This window comes from Stenella coeruleoalba (genome assembly GCF_951394435.1).
Source record: "Stenella coeruleoalba genome assembly, chromosome: 1".
In the NCBI taxonomy this organism is placed as follows: Eukaryota; Metazoa; Chordata; class Mammalia; order Artiodactyla; family Delphinidae; genus Stenella; species Stenella coeruleoalba.
The window spans coordinates 100,813,998-100,836,035 of record NC_137169.1 but is presented as its reverse complement, the minus strand read 5'-3'; the positions used below and the strand labels follow the sequence as shown (position 1 = coordinate 100,836,035).

The following is a 22,038-nucleotide window of genomic DNA, read 5'->3' as shown; positions in this document are numbered from 1 at the left end:
ACAGGACCTCTTCGAAAAATGGCTGATTCCAGATCTTGTGCAGGGAATACAAAATGAGTCTTGAACATTTTGTCATAACAGAAAGCAAGAAAGCTGTCACAGATTATTAGGGTCAAATCAAAGGGACCTGCCAACCAGTTCGAAGAGGCTCCCACTGGCCAAAGTTGGGACAATTTAAGTGTCAACAAGGATCAAAACTGTACTGGATTAAGACATACCAAATATGCTTAAATCTATGAGTTCACAATATTACTTAAAATATTTTTTTAAATCCTCATTGGTTACTTCATAATAATATCCTAGCAACAACTTATAAAGATTAATTGATAGGTATAGCCCACTTCCTCTCCAAATCTTGAAGAGTATAGGGCTTAATTCCCTAAGAGAATGATTACTTTCAAACAACAATAAAAAATAGAGCACACTCACAAACACAACAAACATTGTCTTTCATCTATTTATTATTGTTTAGCCTAGTATGTGTTAGACACAGGTAGAAGATAAAAATATTATATTTATAGTTATATTATATTTATTTAAATACATATCCTGGGTATGTATTTAAATAACTACAAGGTGGGAAAGTCTATAAGAGACTACTATGAAAATTGAGGAAAAGAGTGACTACATTTATCCATCAAGACAATAAGGAGAGACCTCCTCAAGGAAGTGACCCCCAGGCTCAGCTTCATGTGGTTAAGACTTCAACTTGGAGAAATGAGAGATCAAGAGTATTCCAGCTCTATTAGTCATGGTTGCATAGACAATAATTTTCTCTGACAAATCAGAATGCTATATTTTACCATTTTTATGCATAAATATGGCTCCAATTAATAATTTTCATTACACAACAGGAAAAAAATTACCTTATGCTTTTCCATAAGTGCTACCATTTCAGCTATTTTATGTTGACATCGTATATCAATTTCTTTCTGTAATTTTACTGCTTCATCAGCTATTACTTTTGCTTTCTCAACCTATCAAATAAATTTAAAGTTTTTTAAAATTAATGCACAACAAATTTAACTTAAATGTTAAATTTAAGTTAAAATACAGAAATCAAACACCAGGAAATTAGGAAAGCCAAGTAGAAAATACATTATTGTTTTGGTTTATTTTAGTTAGGGTCTTCTACTAAATGAATGACAGTATAACACTGTAAAGATCATTTAATCTTTTCAAAATGATTATATACTACCCAATACTCAAATACTTAGAAAAACAATGATACTTTTAGCTTCTATTAAAAAAGCTAATTAATTATCCCTAGTATAAATTTATTAAATCTTCTAAAGAATCATAATGTTAAAAGTAAGAATTATTACTTTTCTCTTAAAATGCAAACATACAAATATAGGGTTTTAGTATAACAACTTCTCAAACATATTTAGTTTTTCCTACCTCTCCCAAAAGATTTTCTTCTAATAGCTTTTTGTCCTCAATTTCTTTCTGATAGCTGTCAGTCATTTCTTTAAATTTTTGTTTGGCACCTTCTAGTTCTAATTCTAATTTATTGACCTTTGAATAAAGAAAACAGCATGAACATTAATAAATTTTGTGGATTACTTGAAAATATTCTGTATTCATTTTGTGGTTTTGTGACTCTTAAAAGATGATTTATTCATAGATATTATAGTTGGATCATTTTACTTACAGTTTTCATATGGTGAGATGTGCTTTATTTTTCACAATATCTATCTTTTTCCCTAAAATACATATTTAGTCTTGACAAGTAATATTTTAAAAGCAGCCATATTTTTATTTTTAATGAATTTTTCAACATTATTTATTTAGTCTCAGTTTGCTGTTTTATTACAATAAGTAACTATTCCATTTGGACAGAACACACATGTGATTCAAAGAAAAAGCATTTTTTCAAAAAAAAGCTTTATTGAGGTATAACATATGCAAAAAAACTACACATAGTTAATGTATACAGTGTGATGAGATTGGACAAATGCATACACCCATGAAATCATCGCCAAAATCAAGGTAATAGACATATCCATCATCTTCAAAAGTTTCCTTCTGTCCCGTTTTTTTTTGTCATAAGAACACTTACATGAGACTACTCTCTTAACAAATTTTTTTAAATTTTGTGCATATTTATTCCTTCTAATAGATAGTGTTCAGGTTCTTTTTAACTGATGCCTATTTCTCCCTATCCTCCTAACCCTGATACATTTTTTAAATGTTTTTATTGTGGTAAAAGTCACATGATATAAAACATACTATTTTAACCATATTTAACTGTACGGTTCAATGGCACTAAGTACATTCACATTGTTGTGCAACTCTCACCATCATCCATCTCCCGAATATTTCACCTTCCTAAACTGAAACTCTGTCCCCTTTAAACATTAACTCCCCATTCTCCCTCCCCACTCCCTCTACCCCCCAGCCCCTGGCATCTACCAATGTACTTTCTGACTCTATGAATTTGACTATTCTAGGCACCTCGTATAAGTGGAATCAAACAGTACTTGTCTGCACGTAATGTATACTGGAATGTATTTTTAAGGCTAACTTAATATATGTCCTGCAAACAGAATGTACCTTCTTTTTTTCCCCCCTGTGCTATACAGTAGGTACTCACCAGCCAAATACGTCACACATAGTAGTGTACATACATCAGTCCCAATCTCCCAATCCATCTCACCCCTGTCTTAGTGTCCATACATTTGCTCTCTACAATTGTGTCTCTATTTCTGCTTTGCAAATAGGTTCATTTGCATCATTTTTCTAAATTCCATATACATACGTTAATATACAACATTTGTTTTTCTCTTTCTAACTTACTTCACTCTGTATGACAGTTTCTAGGTCCATCCACGTCTCTGCGAATGGCACAACTTCATTCCTTTTTATGGCTGAGTAATATTCCATTGTACCACATCTTTATACATTCCTCTGTTAATGGACACTTAGGTTGCTTCCACGACCTGGCTATTGTAAATAGTGCTGCAATGCACACTGGGGTGCATGCATCTTTTGGAATTATGGTTTTCTCAGGGTATATGCCCAGTAGTGTGATTGCTGGGTCATATGGTAGTTGTATTTTTAGTTTTTTAAGGAACCTCCATACTGTTCTCCATAGTGGCTGTATCAATTTACATTCCAACCAACGGTGTAAAAGGGTTCCCTTTTCTCCACACCCTCTTCAACATTTATTGTTTGTAGATTTTTTGATGATGGACATTCTGAACAGTGTGAGGTGATACCTCATGGTGGTTTTGATTTGCATTTCTCTAATAATTAGTGATGTTGAGCAGTTTTTCATGGGCCTCTTGGCCATCTGTATGTTTTTGTTGGAGAAAAGCCTATTTAGGTCTTCTGCCCACTTTTGATTGGGTTGTTTGTCTGGATATTGAGCTGCATAAGCTATTTGTATATTTTGGAGATGAATCCCTTGTCAGTTGCTTCATTTGCAAATATTTTCTCCCATTCTGAGGGTTGCCTTTTGGTCTTGTTTATGGTTTCCTTTGCTGTGCAAAAGCTTTTAAGTTTAACTGGGTCCCATTTGTTTATTTTTGTTTTAATTTTCATTATTCTAGAAGGTGTGTCCAAAAAGATCTTGCTGTGATTTATGTCAAAGAGTGTTCTGCCTATGTTTTCTTCTAAGAGTTTTATAGTGTCTGGCCTTACATTTAGGTCTTTAATCCCTTTTGAGTTTATTTTTGTGTATGGTGTTAGGGAGTGTTCCAATTTCATTGTTTTACATGTAGCTGTCCAGTTTTCCCAGCACCACTTACTGAAGAGGCTGTCTTTTCTCCATTGTATATTCTTGCCTCCTTTTTCATAGATTAGTTGACCACAGGTGTGTGGGTTTATCTCTGGGCTTTCTATCCTGTTCCATTTATCTATATTACTGTTTTTGTGCCAGTACCATACTGTCTTGATTACTGTAGTTTTGTAGTGTAGTCCGAAGTCAGGGAGTCTGATTCCTCCAGCTCCAGTTTTCTTTCTCAAGATTGCTTTGGCTATTCGGGGTCCTTTGTTTCCATACAAATTGTAAAAATTTTTGTTCTATTTCTGTGAAAAATGCCATTGGTAATTTGATAGGGATTGCATTGAATCTGTAGACTGCTTTAAGTAAACAATATAGAATTGTTGACTACAGGCCCTATGTAGTACAGCAGATCTCTAGAACTACTTTATCTTGCATAACTGAAACCTAAGCAAATTGAAGAACAACTCCCCATTTCCCCCTCCCTCCTAGTCCCTGGTATTTACTTTTCTAATTTCTGCTTCTATGTGTTTGACTATTTTAGGTATCATGCAGTATTTGTTCTTCAGTGACTGGCTTTTGTTGCTGAATTGTAAATATTCTTTACATATTCTGGATATTAGATCATTACCAAATAATGATTTGCAAATATTTTTTCCAATTTTTTGGCTTGTCTTTTCACTCCCTTGATAGTGTCCTTTCAACCTTTGATAGTGTCCCCTTGAACATTATCAATAGAGTGAAAAGATTCATTGCAATCTCTACCCAAATTCCAACTGCCTTTTGTCGGAACAAATTGATCCTAAAGTTTACAAGGAATTCCCAGGGACCCTGGATAGCCAAAACAATCTTGAAAAAGAACAATGTTGGAGGACACATAATCCCCAATTTTAAAACTCACTACAAAGCTACAATAATCAAAACAGCGTGGTACTGACATAAGGTAAACATATGGATCAATGGAATAGAATAGGAAGTCCAGAAATAAAGCCATACAACTATGGTCAACTTAGAATGACAAGACAATTCAATGGAGAAAGAATAGCTTCTAACAATAAGAATGACAAAAGAATTCAATGGAGAAAGAACAGTTTCTAACAAATGTTGTTAAGACAAATAATAAGCACATGGAAAAGAATGAAGTTGGACTCTTACCTCATATCACATTACAAAAATAACTCAAAATAGATTAAAGATCTAAATGTAATAGCTAAAACCAAAACCTCTTAGAAGAAAATAGGAGTTAAAATGCATGACAATAGATTTGGCAATGGATCCTTAGATATGACACTAAAAACACAAGCAACTAAAGAAAAACAGTTAAAATGGATTCCATTAAAAAGCACACTCAGTATTACTGAGATTAATTTTCTATAAAGAATCAATACCTTCAGTTTCTATTTTTTCCATATATTTTGTACAAATATTTACTAATATAATAATTATCAAAAGAAAGAGGACCTTAGGACTTCCCTCGTGGTCCAATGTTAAGAATCCACCTACCAGTGCAGTGGATGTGGGTTCGATCCCTGGTCAGAGAACTAAGATCCCACATGCCTCAGGGCAACTAAGCCTGTGCACTGCAACTATTGAGCACACAGGCCACAACTGGAGAGCCCACATACTGCAACTACAGAGCCCACGTGCTCTAGAGCCTGCGCACCACAACAATAGATCCTGTGTGCCGCAGCTGAGTCCTGATGCAGCCAAATATAAAATAAATAAATAAATAAATAAATATTTTAAAAAAGAGGACCTTTAATTAGCACTCACTCTCCAGAATCACTTATGGCATTAGGACTGAATTAGAATTGAGGAGGGGGTAGAGGACAGTGACAGGAATTGGGGAAGGGAGGCATGGGTAACTTAATAATGAAACAGACTGTATTCTGTACCCATGAAAGAACCACTAACTTTATTTTTCTTAATATTTATTTATTTGGCTGTGCCGGGTCTTAGTTGCAGCATGTGGGATCTTCATTGCTGCATGCGGGATCTTTTAGTTGAGGCGTGAGGAACCTTTAGTTGTGGCACATGGGTCCTTTAGTTGCAGCATGCAGGATCTTTAGTTGTAGCATGCAAACTCTTAGTTGTGGCATGTGGGATCTAGTTTCCTGACTAGGGATCAAACCCAGCCCCCCTACATTGGGAGCACAGAGTTTTAGCCACTGGACCATCAGGGAAGTCCCACAATCACCAACTTTAAAACACAGAATATTATAAATGTTGATAAAGGCTTCTGAATGCCTCTGTTCATTAGTTTCCCCTTCTGCTCCCTGAAGTGTAACAAAGATTCTTAATTTAATATTCATGAGTCCCTTCCCCTTTTTTATAGCTTTACTGCATAATGATATATCAGTATTTCAGAGTTTTTTGTTTCAGACTCTATATAAATGTTTTCTTAGTATGTATATTTTTCTGTCTTGCATTTTCACTCAGCAGTAGGTTTTACATATTTATGTGTGTATAGTTCATTCATTTTCTCTGCAGAGTAGTGTTCCATTGTATGAATATACCATGGTTTATTTATGTACTCAACTGTTCACAGACACTGAATTGTATTCAACTTGGAGATAATACACACGATAACGGTGTGACTGTTCTCAAAAACATTGTCTCCTGGTACAAATGTATAAATTTCTCTATATCCAGACCTGAAATTGCAGATTGCATGTTCAACTTTACAAGATAACAACATTGTTTTCCAAAGTACATGTACCAATTTGAACTCCCAGCAACAGTGTGTGAATACGTATATCAATTTGGAGAGAACCAGCATTTTCACATAAATGGTAGATTGTTAAAATTACATTTTCTAATAGCTTGTTGCAGATGTTTAAGACTAGTAATTTTTTCTGTGTAATGATTATATATCTATCAACCTTACTAAACGACTCAATACTTTATTAACTCATCTGGAGATTCTTATAGATTTTTTACAAATGCAACTCCAATCTAAAACCATCTGAGTCTGAAGTTTGTTTGTTGAAAGATTTTAAACTGCTGATCCAATCTCCTTAATAGGACTATTCAGGTTAATTATTCGTTTTGAGATTGTTTTGGTTAATCGACTTCACTTCATATTTTTTGTATCTTTCAAATATACTGGCATAACAATGTTCATAGTAAAGGTATTAACTTCAGACCTTCATTAAAAAAACATGTTATAATTTCTAGATTAATAGAATTGTGGTTAGAGGACATATTCTGTATGATTTCAAGCCTTTGAATTCTGTGGCCCTATACATGATCATTTTTGTTAACTATCTGAGTGTTCTTGAAAAATATGTTTCCTTCAGTTTTTCATCTAAAAATGTCCTTATTTCTCCAACATAAAAGAGAGACACGTTGTGGACATAATTCAAGGTTGATCTTTTCTCTGTACTTGAGAATATTGTTTCACTGGTTTCTAACTTCCACTGTTGCTTGCTGAGATGTCCACGGTAAATCTCTTGTCATTCTTTCATTGGTGATCTCTCATTTCTCTCTAGCTACTTTTAAGACCTATGTGTGTTTAACATTCTGTAGTTTCACTATACTAAGTCTAGTTCTGGATTTATTCTAATTTTTCCTTCTAGGTATCCATCAGTCTTCCTATATCTATGAATTCGTGTATTTCATCAATTCTAAACATTCTTAGTATTTATTGCCTCTCCCCAATTCACTCCATTCTTTCCTTCTTCCTGGGCAATACAAAACCCTTATAAAAACAAATTCATTACAATATGTGACAATAATAAGAGTATGATAGCATATAAGTTAGACATGAGAGAGAAAGGAGATTATGTATTCTGAAGCTAAAATGTACCAGTAAAAAGGACAAAAATTATGAACTCCAGCTGTATGTTGTTCATAAGAGACACATCTAAAACAAAGATATAGAAAGCACAATAGTAAACAGGTTGTTAAAAATACCATGCTTAACACAACATTGTAAATCAACTATACTCCAACAAAAATTTTAAATAAATAAATAAATTAAACCCTGTAAACACTAAGAAGAAAACTGGTATAGTTATAACAATAAAAAAGAAGAATTATTCTCTAAGGCAAGAAAACACTATTACATAGATAAAGTGAGTGTCTTTAAAGTGGAAAAAAGTTCTATTATGTATAGAATATACAGAATATATATAGAATATATATTAAGTATACACATAAAGTTCCACATTGTATAAAAAAATTACATATATTATAGTATGTACCTAATAACGTGGTATTAAAAGAAAAATTGACAGAACTTCAAGGAAGAATAGAAATCCACAATCATCAAGTGAGATTTTTTAACACATCAATCTCATTCAAGTAATAAAACACGAAGAAAAAAGAAGTAAAGATATAGAATCAATAAATATGCAGCAGTTTAAAGAATATGACTATAATCTTGACCAAATGGAACACTTCACCCAACAACTGTAGAATACACATTATTTTCAGGTATATGGGTGCGTTTATAAAAAGTAACCCTATATTGGTCCATCAAGCAAATGTCAATAAATTCCAAAGTACTGCAGTCATACCAGAGTGTGTTCTCTAATTACAGTGTGCTTATGATAGAAATCAATTCCAAAAACATAACATGCCATTAAGCTCAGAAACTGAGAAATATAGGAAGGTATTGAATGAAACAATACTAATTTAATATATATTTAAACCTACGAGACACAACTACAACAAGCTTAGAAGGAAATGTATTGCCTTAAAATGTGTACACTGGAAAGACTGAAAATTAATTATCAAAGAATTAATATCAAATTGGAAAAAGAACATAATGAAAAAACAATAAAAGGAGGAGAAAATAATAAAGAACATAAATTAATGAAACAAAAACAAGCACCCTACAGAGAAGATCAAAAAATCCAAAGCTGTGTTTTTTTAAAACTTCCAAAATTGATAAATGCCTGGTAAGACTGATCAAGAATAACAAAAGGCATAAATAACCAACATCAGGATTGAAAAAAGAACAATACTATAGATGCTACAATTTTCAAAATATAGAAAATGTAGATTAACAGGGCAAAATCCCCCCAAAATATTATTTACTAAAATTGAAAGAAATAGTAGAATACAAAATGAACATACAGATATCTGTTGCATGTCTAAACACTAACAATGAACAAGCAGAAAGAAAAATTTTTTTTAAATCCCATTTAAAATTGCAAAAGAAAAAGAATAAAATACCTAAGAATAATCTAAATAAAGAGGTAAAGACCTGTACTCAGAAAACTATAAGACACAGATGAAAGAAAGTGAAGGCGCCACAAAAAAGAATGGGAAAATATACTAAGCTCAGGGATTGGAAGAATTAATACTGTTAAAATGACCATACTACCTAAGGCAATCTACAGATTCAGTGCAATCTCTATCAAAATACCAATGGCATTTTTCACCAAACTACAACAAATAATTTTAAAATTTGTATGGAAACATGAAAGATCCCAGATAGCTAAAATAATCTTGAGAAAGAACAGCAAAGCAGGAGGTATCACACTCCCTGACTTCAACACTGTACTACAAAGCGACAGTAATCAAAGGAGCTGGCACAAAAACAGACACATAGATCAATGGAACAGAATAGAGAGTCCAGAAATAAACCTATGCTTATATGGTCAATTAATCTACAACAAAAGAAGAACACACAATGAGGAAAAGACAGCCTCTTCATAAATTGTGTCAAGAAAACTGGACAGCTACATGCAAAAGAATCAAATTGGACTACTTTCTCACACCATATACAAAAATAAAATAGATTAAAGACTTAAATGCAAGACCTGAAACCATAAACCTCCTAGGAGAAAACATAGGCGGTATGCTCTTTGACACTGATCTCATCAATATTTTTTTTTGGATATGTCTTCTTAGGCAAGGGTAACAAAAGCAAAAATTAAACAAATGGGAATCAAAATAAAAACTTTTGCATAGAGAAGGAAACTATCAACAAAATGAAAAAGCACTCTACTGAATGGGAAAAAATATTTCTAACAATATATCTGATAAGGGATTAACATCCAAAATATACAAAGAACTCATACAACTCAACATCAAAATAAACAAGCAACTCGATTAAAAAAAGGGCAGAAGACCTGAATAGACATTTTTCCAAAACAGACATGCAGATGGCCAACAGGCAGATGAAAAGATGCTTAACATCACTAATCATCAGGGAAATGCAAATCAAAACCACAATGAGGTGGGGAGGAGTCAAGATGGCAGAGTAGGAGGACATGGAATTCACCTCTCCCAACAAATACATCCACAAATGGAACAATTCTCACAGAGCACCTTCTAAACACTAGCAGAGGACCTTGGACACCTAAAAGGACAAGAAAGATTCCTGCATAACTCAGTAGGATGAAAGAAAGGAAAAAAAGAGGAAGTGGGATGGGACCAGTGCCCCTGGTGGGGAGCTGAAGAAGAGGAGAGGTTCCTGCACCCAGGGAAGCCCCCTCACCAGGGGGAAGATCAGCTGGGACAGAAGGGGAACTTCAGGGGCTCGAAGGAGAGTACAGCAACCAGTCTGTGGCAGGCAGGACAGAGTGAGACCTACACAGATGGTCCATGCCACAGCCCTGCACGCCCCAGCCTGAGACACGTGTCTGCCACTGCAGGCGGGGGCTGGGTGCTGGAACATGGAGTTTGGAGAGCAGACCGAGGGAGAGGTCTGTTGTTGGCTGCGAGGAGACAGCCTGAAGGGACGGGAGTGAGGAGCTGCGCAACTGGGAACATTCGTGGAAGAAGCCTGGGGCACCATCGAAGCAAAGCATCATTGTTGAATGGCACATGGAGGGCGGGGCTGTCATTGCAGCCTCTTTCCCCACGTGCTGGCCCTTGCCTCCATGGGCATTACGAGGAGCTCCCTCCTGAGCAGACTTGCATGCCCTGGTCACCACCTCAGCTCCCCCCAACCTGTCTGGGTGGGCTCACATACCCAAATCGCTGCCCCAGCCCCCTCTCGCCAGGGCAGGCTCATGTACTCTGGGGCAACCTCAGAAGCAGACACCGGTGGGTGACCCACACGCAGATGTGGAGCTGAAACCAAAGCTGAGCCCCAGGGGTTGTGTGACTAAGGAAGAAGAGCTGAAATCTCTCCTTGAGGCTGTGCGAACCACAGATTTACACCCCTGCTGCCAGCTTTGTAAATTCAGCACCTGTGGAACATTTGAAAGGACAATGAGTGCTCCCGAAGATGAGACAGGTCTAGCTTTAGCAAGTGGAGGGTTTGTGGGCACATACACTCAGGAGTTAGGCTAGGCCACAGTCTGAGCAGCCTCCATAGCTCCAACAGTGGGTCCAGGTGCACGATTACTGCAGTCCTTGGACCTGACTTCAGTAGGTCTGTGGTGGTGGCCTGGTGAAAACAATGCCAAAGAGACACCAGGGCCAATCAATTGCTGGCATACCCACAGTTAAGGTGGGTCATGAGCACTGACAACAAAAATGTAATTTGTGAGCCCACACAATGGGTAAAAGGTGACACAACAGAGCACGCTCACAGGTGAACAGTTTCAGAGGAGTAATATTTAGCAGCGTCTCTCCCAGTGGGAATGCTCCAATCCTGCCTACCTAGCACTGCAGATCAGAAATACAGCTCCAAAACAGATCTGGGGGCCTCTACTCCAAGAACTAGGGAGCAAACCCTGCCCCTGACAGGGCTGTGACAATCACAGAGCAAAGGGGAGGCCTCACTCAATATCTAGTGCAGGCTCTGGTCACCACAACCTCCTATCAAGGGGATAACGGCCAGCATACACTGGGAAACAGGTGGCAGACATCCATACTAAAAAACAGCCCCCAAACCAAAAAATATTAAACACACAGAGACTACACAAGGACGTTCCCACATAAAAATAGCCCTCCAACACAGTGTGAGGTTCTGGCGTCGGGAGGAAGAGCCACCCGAGCATTTGGCTTTGAAGGCCAGTGGGTCTTGAGTGCGGGAGCCCAACAGAGCTGAGGGATACAGAGACTGCATTCTTAGAGGGCACACACAGGGTCTCATATGCACGGGGACCCAACACAAAGCAGTATCTCCATAGGAACCTGGGCTAGACCTACCTAGGGGTCTTGGGAGGTCTCCTGGGGAGGCATGGGTTGCCTGTAGCTCACTGTGGAAGCAAGGACACTGGTTGTGGAGACCTCAGGGAATATTGATAAGCATAAGCACTCCTGGAGTTTCCAATTTCAGCACCAAGACCCAGCCCCACAAACAGCATGCAGGCTCCAGCACTGGAACAACTCAGGCCAAACAACCAGCAGGTTAGAAATACAACCCTACCCATCAGTAGACAGGCTGCCTAAAGGAGTACTGAGCTCACAGCCACCTCATACCGCTTGACACAGTCCTGCCCACCAGACGGACAAGACCCATCTCCACCCACCAGAGGGCAGGCACCAGTCCCTCCCACCAGGAAACCTCCACAAGGCCCCAGACCAAACTCTTCCACCAAGGAGCAGATACCAGAAGCAAGAGGAACTATGATCCTGCAGCCTGCGGAAAGGAGACCACAAACACAGAAAGTTAGACATAATGAGATGACAGAGAAATATGTTTCAGATGAAGGAAAAAGATAAAAACCCACAAGAACAACTAAATGTAGAGGACATAGGCAACCTACCCAAAAAAGAATTCAGAGTAACAATACTAAAGATGATCCAAAATCTCAGAAAAAGAATGGCGGCACAGACCGAGAAGATACAAGAAATGTTTAACAAAGAGCTACAAGATTTAAAGAACAGATATGAACAATACAACAAATGAAATGAAAAATACACTAGAAGGAATCAATAGCAGAATAACTGAGGCAGAAGAATGAACAAGTGAGCTGGAATATAGAATGGTGGAAATCACTGCCACAGAACAGAATAAAGAAAAAAAGAGTTAAAAGAAATGAGGACAGTCTCAGAGACCTCTGGGACAACAATAAATGTAACAAAATTTGCATTATATGGGTCCCAGAAGGAGAAGAGAAAGAGAAAGGGCCTGAGAAAATATTTGAAGAAATTATAGTCAAAAATTTCCCTAATATTAGAAAGGAAACACTCACTCAAGGCCAGGAAGCACAGAGAGTCCCATACAGGATAAACCCAAGGAGGAACATGCCAAAACACATATTAATCAGACAGAAAAAAATTAAATACCAAGAAAAAAATATTAAAAGCAACAAGGAAAAAGTGACAAATAATATACAAGGGAAAACCCATAAGGCTATCAGTTGATTTTTCAGCAGAAACTCTGTAGGCCAGAAGGGAGTGGCAGAATATATTTAAAGTGATGAAAGGGAAAGACCTACAACCAAGAATACTTTACCCAACAAGGCTCTCATTAAGATTCCAGGGAGAAATCAAAAGCTTTACAGATAAGCAAAAGCTAAGAGAATTCAGCACTACCAAACCAGCCTTACAAAAAATGCTAAAAGAACTTCGCTAGGTGGGGGGGGAAAAAGAGGCCACAACTAGAAACAAGAAAATCACAAATGGGAAAAGTCACTGGTAAAGGCAAACATACAGTAAAAGTAAAAATTCATCCACATACAAATATATCAAAACCAGCAACCGTGAGGAGAGTACAAAAGCAGGAAATGGGAAATGCATTTGAAATTAAGATACCAGCAACTTAAAACAACCTTGTATATATAAAGATTGCTATATCAATACCTCATGGGAACTGCAAACAAAAAACAATAGAATCACACACAAAGAAGGAAAAGCAACCCAAACATAATACTAAAAGATAGTCATTAAATCAAAAGAGAAGAGAACAAAAGAAGAAGGGAAGAAAAATCACCTACAAAAACAAATCCAAAACAATTAAGAAAATGGCAATAAGAACATACATACCGATAATTACCTTAATTGTAAATAGATTAAATGCTCCAACCAAAAGAGGCAGACTGGCTGAAAGAATTTTAAAAAAGACCCATATATATGCTAGAAGAGACCCACTTCAGATCTATGGACACATACAGACTGAAAGTGAGTAGATGGAAAAAGGTATTCCATAAAAATGGAAATCAAAAGAAATCTGGAGTAGCAACACTCATATCAGACAAAATAGATTCTAAAATAATGACTATTATAAGAGAAAAAGAAGGACACTACATAATGACCAAGGGAAAAATCCAAGAAGATACAACAATTGTAAATATTTATGCACCCAACATAGGAGCACCTCAATACATAAGGCAAATGCTGACAGCCATAAGAGGGGAAATCGACAGTAACACAATGATAGTAGGGGACTTTAACACCCCACTTTCACCAATGGAGAGATCATCCAAAAAGAAAATGAATAAGGCAACACAAGCTTTAAATGATACATTAAACAAGATGGACTTAATTGATATTTATATGACATTCCACCTAAAAACAACAGAATACACTTTCTTCTCAAGTGCTCATGGAACAATTCTGCAATATAGATCATATCTTGGGTCACAAATCAAGCCTTGGAAAATTTAAGAAAATTGAAATAATATCAAGTATCTTTTCCGACCACAAGGCTATGAGACTAGATATCAATTACAGGAAAAAATCTATAAAAAATACAAACACATGGAGGATAAACAATACAGTACTAAATAACCAAGAGATCACTGAAGAAATCAAAGAGGAAATAAAAAAATACCTAGAAACAAATGACAATGAAAACACGACGACCCAAAACCTATGGGATGCAGCAAAAGCAGTTCTAAGAGGGAAGTTTATAGCAATACAATCCTACCTCAAGAAACAAGAAACATCTCAAATAAAACCTAACCTTACACCTAAAGCAATTAGAGAAAGAAGAAAGAAAAAACCCAAAGTTAGCAGAAGGAAAGAAATCGTAAAGATCAGATCAGAAATAAATGAAAAAGAAATGAAGCAAACAATAGATAAGATCAATAAAACTAAAAGCTGGTTCTTTGAGAAGATAAACAAAATTGAGAAACCATTACCAGACTCACCAAGAAAAACAGGGAGAAGACTCAAATCAACAGAATAAGAAATGAAAAAGGAGAAGTAACAACTGACACTGCAGAAATACAAAGGATCATGAGAGATTACTACAAGCAACAATATGTCAATAAAATGGACAACCTGTAAGAAATGGACATATTCTTAGAAAAGCACAACCTTCTGAGACTGAACAGGAAGAAATAAAAAATATAAACAGACCAATCACAAGGACTGAAATTGAGATTGTGATTAAAAATCTTCCAAAAAAGAGAAGCCCAGGACCAGATGGTTTCACAGGCAAATTCTATCAAACATTTATAGAAGAGCTAACACCTATCCTTCTCAAACTCTTCCAAAATATAGCAGAGGGAGGAACACTCCCAAACTCATTCTATAAAGCCACCATCACCCTGATACCAAAACCAGACAAAGATGTCACAAAAAAAGAAAACTACAGGCCAAATTCACTGATGACCATAGATGCCAAAATCCTCAACAAACTACTAGCAAACAGAATCCAACAATACTTAAAATGACCATACACCATGATCAACTAGGGTTTATCCCAAGAATGCAAAGATTCCTCAATATATGCAAATCAAACAATGTGATACACCACATTAACAAATTGAAGGATAAAAACCATATGATAATCTCAATAGATGCAGAAAAAGCTTTTGACAAAATTCAGCACCAATTTATGCCAGAAAGTAGGCATAAAGGGACCCTACATCAACATAATAAAGGTCATATATGACAAACCCACAGCCAACATGGTTCTCAATGGTGAAAAACTGAAACCATTTCCTCAAATATCAGGAAGAAGACAAGGTTGCCCACTCTTGGCACTATTATTCAATATAGTTTTGGAAGTTTTAGCCACAGCAATCAGATAAGAAAAAGAAATAAAAGGAATACAAATTGGAAAAGAAGAAGTGAAACTGTCACTGTTTGCAGATCACATGATACTGTACATAGGGAATCCTAAAGATGCTACCTGAAAACTACTAGCGCTAATCAATGAATTTGGTAGAGTAGAAAGATACAAAATTACTTCACAGAAATCTCTTGTATTTCTTTACACCAATGATGAAAAGTCTGAAAGAGAAATTAAGGAAACACTGACATTTACCATTGCAACAAAAAAAATAAAATACCTAGGTATAAACCTACCTAAGGAGGCAAAAGATCTGTATGTAGAAAACTACATGACACTGATGAAAGAAATTCAAGATGATACCAACAGATGGAGAGATATACTATGTTCTTGGATTAGAAGAATCAGCATTGTGAAAATGACTATACTACCCAAAGCAATTTACAGATTCAGTGCAATCCCTATCAAACTACCAAAGGCATTTTTCACAGAACTAGAAGAAAAAATTGCACAATTTGTATGGAAACACAAAAGACCCCGAATAGCTAAACAATGTTGAGAAAGAAAAATGGAGCTGGAGGAATCAGGTTCCCAGATTTCGGAATATACTACAAAGCTACAGTAATGAAGACAATACGGTATGGGCACAAAAATAGAAATACAGATCAATGGAACAGGAGAGAAAGCCCAGAGACAAACCCATGCACATATGGTCAACTTATATTTGATAAAAGAGGCAAGAGTATACAATGGAGAAAAGACAGCCTCTTCAATAAGTGGTGCTGGGACAACTGGACAGCTACATGTAAAAGAATGAAATTAGAACCCTTCCTAACACCTTACACAAAATTAAACTCAAAATGGATTAAAGACCTAAATGTAAGGGCAGACAGTATAAAACTCTTAGAGTAAAACATAGGCAGAATACTCTATGACATAAATCACAGCAAGATCCATTTTGACCCACCTCCTAGAGAAATGGAAATAAAAACAAATGGGACCTAATGAAACTTAAAAGATTTTGCACAGCAAAGGAAACCATAAATATACACAAAAAGACAACACTCAGAATGGGAGAAAATATTTGCAAATGAAGCAACTGACAAAGGATTAATCTTAAAAATATACAAGCACCTCATGCAGCTCAATATCAAAAAAGCAAATAACCCAATCCAAAAATGGGCAGAAGACCTAAATAGACATTTCTCCAAAGGAGATATACAGATGGCCAACAAACACATGAAAAGATGCTCAACATCACTAATCATTAGAGAAATGTAAATCAAAACTACAATAAGGTATCACCTCACACCGGTCAGAATCGCCATCATCAAAAAATCTACAAACAATAAATGCTGGAGAGAGTGTGAAGAAAAAGGCACCCTCCTGCACTGTTGGTAGAAATGTAAATTGATACAGCCACTATGGAGAACAGTATGGAGGTTCCTTAAAAAACTAAAAATACAACTACCATATGACCCAGCAATCCCACTACTGGGCATATACCCTGAGAAAACCATAATTCAAAAAGAGTCATGTATCACAATGTTCATTGCAGCAATATTTACAATAGCCAGGACATGGAAGCAACCTACGTGTCCATCAACAGATGAATGGATAAAGAAGATGTGACACATATATACAGTGGACTATTACTGAGCCATAACAAGAAATGAAATTGTCCCAGAGTCTGTCATACAGAGTGAAGTAAATCAGAAAGAGAAAAATAAATACCGTATGCTAACACATAGATATGGAATCTAAAAAACAAAATGGTTCTGATGAAATAGGGGCAGGACAGGAAAAAGGACACAGACGTAGAGAATGGACTTGACAACACGTGGAGGGGGAAGGGTAAGCTGCGACGAAGTGACAGAGTAGCATTGACACATGTACACTACCAAATATAAAACAGATAGCTAGTGGGAAGCAGCTGCATGGCAGAGGAAGATCAGTTCGGTGCTTTGCAACCACCTAGAGGTGTGGGATAACAGGGAGACACATGAGTAAGAGGTTATGGGGATATACGTATGCATATAGCTGACTCACTTTGTTATACAGCAGAAACTAACACAACACTGTAAAGCAATTATACTCCAATAAAGTTGTTAAAAAATGATAAAAATTAAAGACTGTTACAAGGGATAAGGAAGAACACTACACAATGATCAAGGGAACAATACAAGAAGATATAACAATTGTAAAAATATACGCACCCAACATAGGAGCACCTCAATATATAATGCAAATGCTAACAACCATAAAAGGGGAAATTGACAGTAACACAATAAAAGTGGGGGACTTTAACACCCCACTTATACCAAAGGACAGATCATCCAGATAGAAAATCAATAAGGAACCACAGGCCTTAAATGACACATTAGACCATTCGGACTTAACTGATATTTATAAAACATTCGATCCAAAAGCACCAGAATACACTTTCTTCTCAAATGCACACAAAATGTTCTCTAGGATAGATCACATCTTGGACCACAAATCAAGCCTCGGTAAATTTAAGACAATGGAAATCATATCAAGCATCTTCGCCAACCACAACGCTCTGAAATTAGAAATAAATTACAGGAGGAGCTTCCCTGGTGGTGCAGTGGTTAAGAATCCACCTGCCAGTGCAGGGGACATGGGTTTGAGCCCTGGTCCGGGAAGATCCCACATGCTGCAGAGCAACTAAGCCCGTGCACCACAACTACAGAAGCCTGTGCTCTAGAGTCCACGTACCACAACTACTGAGCCTGCACACCTAGAGCCTGTGCTCTGCAACAAACAGAAGCCACCACAATGAGAAGCCCACGCACTGCAACAGAGTAGACCCCGCTCACCGAACCTAAAAGAAAGCCTGTGAGCAGCAACGAGAACCCAAAGCAGCCAAAAATAAAATAAGTAAATAAATAAATAAATAAATTTATTAAAAATAAAAGAAAGAAATTACAGGAAAAAACTGTAAAAAACACAAACACGAGGAGGCTAAACAATATGTTACTAAACAACCAATGGATCACTGAAGAAATCAAAGAGGAAATCAAAAAATACCTAGAGAAAAATGACAATGAAACATGACAATCTAAAATCTATGGGACACAGTAAAAGCAGTCCCAAGAGGAAAGTTTACAGCAATACAATATTACCTTAGGAAACAAGAAAAATATCAAATAAACAACTTAACCTTACACTTAAAGCAACTAGAGAAAGAAAAACAAAGCCCAAAGTTAGTAGAAGGAAAAAACTCATAAAGATCAGAGCAGAAATAAATGAAATAGAGACAAAGAAAACAAGATCAATGAAATTAAAAGCTGGTTCCTTGAAAAGATAAACAAAATTGATAAACCTTTAGCCAGACTCATCAAGAAAAAAAGGGAAAGGGCTCAAATCAATAAAATTAGGACATTACTACAAGCAACTACACACCAATAAAATGGACAACCTAGAAGAAATGGACAAATTCTTAGAAGGGTACAATCTCCCAAGACTGAACCAGGAAGAAATAGAAAACATGAACAGACCAATCACAAGTACTGAAATTGCAACTGTGATTTTAAAATTTCCAACAAACAAAAGTCCAGAACCAGATGGCTTCACAGGCAAACTGTATCAAACATTTAGAGAAGAGTTAACACCTATTCTTCTGAAACTCTTCCAAAAAATTGCAGAGAAAGAAACACTCCTAAGCTCATTTTATGAGGCCACCAACACCCTGATACCAAAACCAGACAAAGATACCACAATAAAAGAAAATTACACATGGATGAACAGAGACACAAAAATCCTCAACAAAATACTAGCAAACCGAATCCAACAAACGATACGTTAAAAGTCGCATACACCATGATCAAGTGGGATTTATCCCAGGGATGCAGGAGTTTTTAATATATGCAAATCAGTGGGACACACCACATTAACAAACTGAAGAATAAAAACCATACGATCATCTCAGTAGATGCAGGAAAAGCTTTTGACAAAATTCAACACCCATTTATGATAAAAGCTCTCCAGAAAGTTGGCATAGAGGGAACCTACCTCAACATAATAAAGGCCATATATGACAAACCCACAGAAACCCTTATTCTCAGTGGTGAAAAACTGAAAGCAGTGTATATATGTCCATGCCACTCTCTCACTTTGTCACAGCTTACCATTCCCCCTCCCCATACCCTCAAGTCCATTCTCTAGTAGGTCATAGCTAGTGGGAAGCAGCCACATAGCACAGGGAGATCAGCTCAGTGCTTTGTGACCACCTAGAGTGGTGGGATAGGGAGGGTAGGAGGGAGAGAGATGCAAGAGGGAAGAGATATGGGAACATATGTATATGTATAACTGATTCACTTTGTTATAAAGCAGAAACTAACACACCACTGTAAAACAATTATACTCCAATAAAGATGTAAAAAAAAAAAAAAAAAACTGAAAGCATTTCCTCTAAGATCAGGAACAAGACAAGGATGTCCACTCTTGTCACTTTTATCCAACATAGTTTTGGAAATCCTAGCCATGGAAAACAGAGAAGAAAAAGAAATAAAGGGAATCCATATTGCAAAGGAAAAAGTAAAACTGTCACTGTTTGCAGATGCCATGATACCATACACAGAAAATCCTAAAGATGCTACCAGAAAACTACTAGAGCTCATCAATGAATTTGGCAAAGTTGCAGGATACTAAATTAATACACAGAAATGTTGCATTCCTATACAAATAAATTAATACACAGAAATGTTGCATTCCTATACACTGACAACAAAAGATCAGAAAAAGAAACTGAGGAAACAATCCCATTTACCATCGCATCAAAAAGAATACAATACCTAGGAATAAACCTATCTAAGGAGGCAAAAGACCTGTACTCTGAAAGCTATAAGATGCTGATGAAAGAAATCAAAGATAACACAAACAGATGGAGAAATATACCATATGCTTGTATTGGAAGAATCAATGTTGTCAAAATGACTATACTACCCAAGTCAATCTACAGACTCAATGCAACCCCAGCAAATTACCAATGGCCTTTTTTACAGAAATAGAACAAAAAAAAATTTTAATTTGTATGGAAACATAAAAGACCCCAAATAGTCGAAGCAATCTTGAGAAAGAAAAATGGAGCTGGAGGAATCAGACACCCTGACTTCAGACAATACAAAGCTACAATAATCAAAACAGTATAATATTGGCACAAAAACAAAAATATAGCTCAATGCAACAGAATAGAAACTCCAGAGATAAACTCACGCACCTATGGTGAACTGATCTATGACAAAGGAGGCAAGAATATACAATGGAGAAAAGACAGCCTCTTCAATAACCAGTGCTGGGAAAACTGGACAGCTTTATGAGAAAGAATGAAATTAGAACACTCCCTAACACCATACACAAAAATATACTAAAACTGGATTAAAGACCTAAATGTAAGGCCGGATACTATAAAACTCTTAGAGGAAAACATAGGCAGAACACTCTCTGACATAATTGTAGCAATATCTTTTTGGATCCACCTCCTAGAGTAACTAAAATAAAACAAAAATAAACAAATGGGACCTAACTAAACTTAAAAGCTTTTGCACAGCAAAGGAAGCCATAAACAAAATGGAAAGACAACCAAAAAAACAAGAAAAAATATTTGCAAGCAAAGTGACTGACAAGGGATTAATCTCCAAAATATACAAACAGCTCACACAGCCCAATATTAAAAAAACAAACAATCCAATCAAAAACTGGGCAGAAGATCTAAACAGACATTTCTCCAAAGAAGACATACAGATGGCCAAAAGCACATGAAAAGATGCTCAACATCACTTATTACTAGAGAAATGCAAATCAAACCTACCACGAGGTATCACCCCTCACCTGTCAGAATGACTATCCTCAAAGACAACAAATAACAAGCATTGATGAGGATGTGGAGAAAAGGGAACCCTCATGCACTGTCAGTAGAAATGTAAATTGGTACAGCCACTGTGGAAAACAGTATGGAAATTCCTCAGAAAATTAAAAAAGAACACTACCCTACGATGCAGCAATTCCATTTCTGGGTGCTTTTCTGAGGAAAGCAAAAACACTAATTTGAAATATATATGTACCCCTATGTTCCTTGTAGCATTATTTACAATAGTCAAGATATAGAAGCAACCTAAATGTCCATCAACAGATGAACCAATAAAATTTCAACCATTCTTGTAGGTAGGGCCCACTTTCATAGGTGTGAGACCTATGTAGTCATACAATGCTCTCTGATTAGTTTCCAGCCTATTTTGAATTTTTTAAGAATATTTGAACTAGGTGCCCCACCTTTTCATTTTGCACTGAGCCCTACATATTATGTGGCTAGTCCTACTTAGGGGTGTAGTGATATCCCATTGTGATTTTATTTTTATTTCTGTAACTAATAGTGTCAAATATTTCTTCATGAGCTAATCAGTCATTAGTATATTTCCTTTGTGAAGTGTCTATTCAAGTCTTTTGCCCACTTTTTAATTTTTATTATGATAAAATA

At 36.4% G+C, this 22,038-nt stretch overlaps 1 protein-coding gene across 2 annotated transcripts in view; it reads right to left on the bottom strand.

Annotated features, from left to right (window-relative positions):
* SYCP1 (synaptonemal complex protein 1) overlaps positions 1–22,038 on the bottom strand; it is a 160,434-nt gene that overhangs the window by 36,800 nt on the left and 101,596 nt on the right. For both annotated transcript variants that reach the window (XM_079902544.1, XM_079902545.1), the window contains exons 25-26: positions 1,402–1,518; positions 867–977 (exon numbers count right to left, since the gene is read on the bottom strand). In XM_079902544.1, coding sequence (XP_079758670.1) covers positions 867–977; positions 1,402–1,518 — 228 coding nt within the window. The remainder of the gene's footprint in view (positions 1–866; positions 978–1,401; positions 1,519–22,038) is intronic.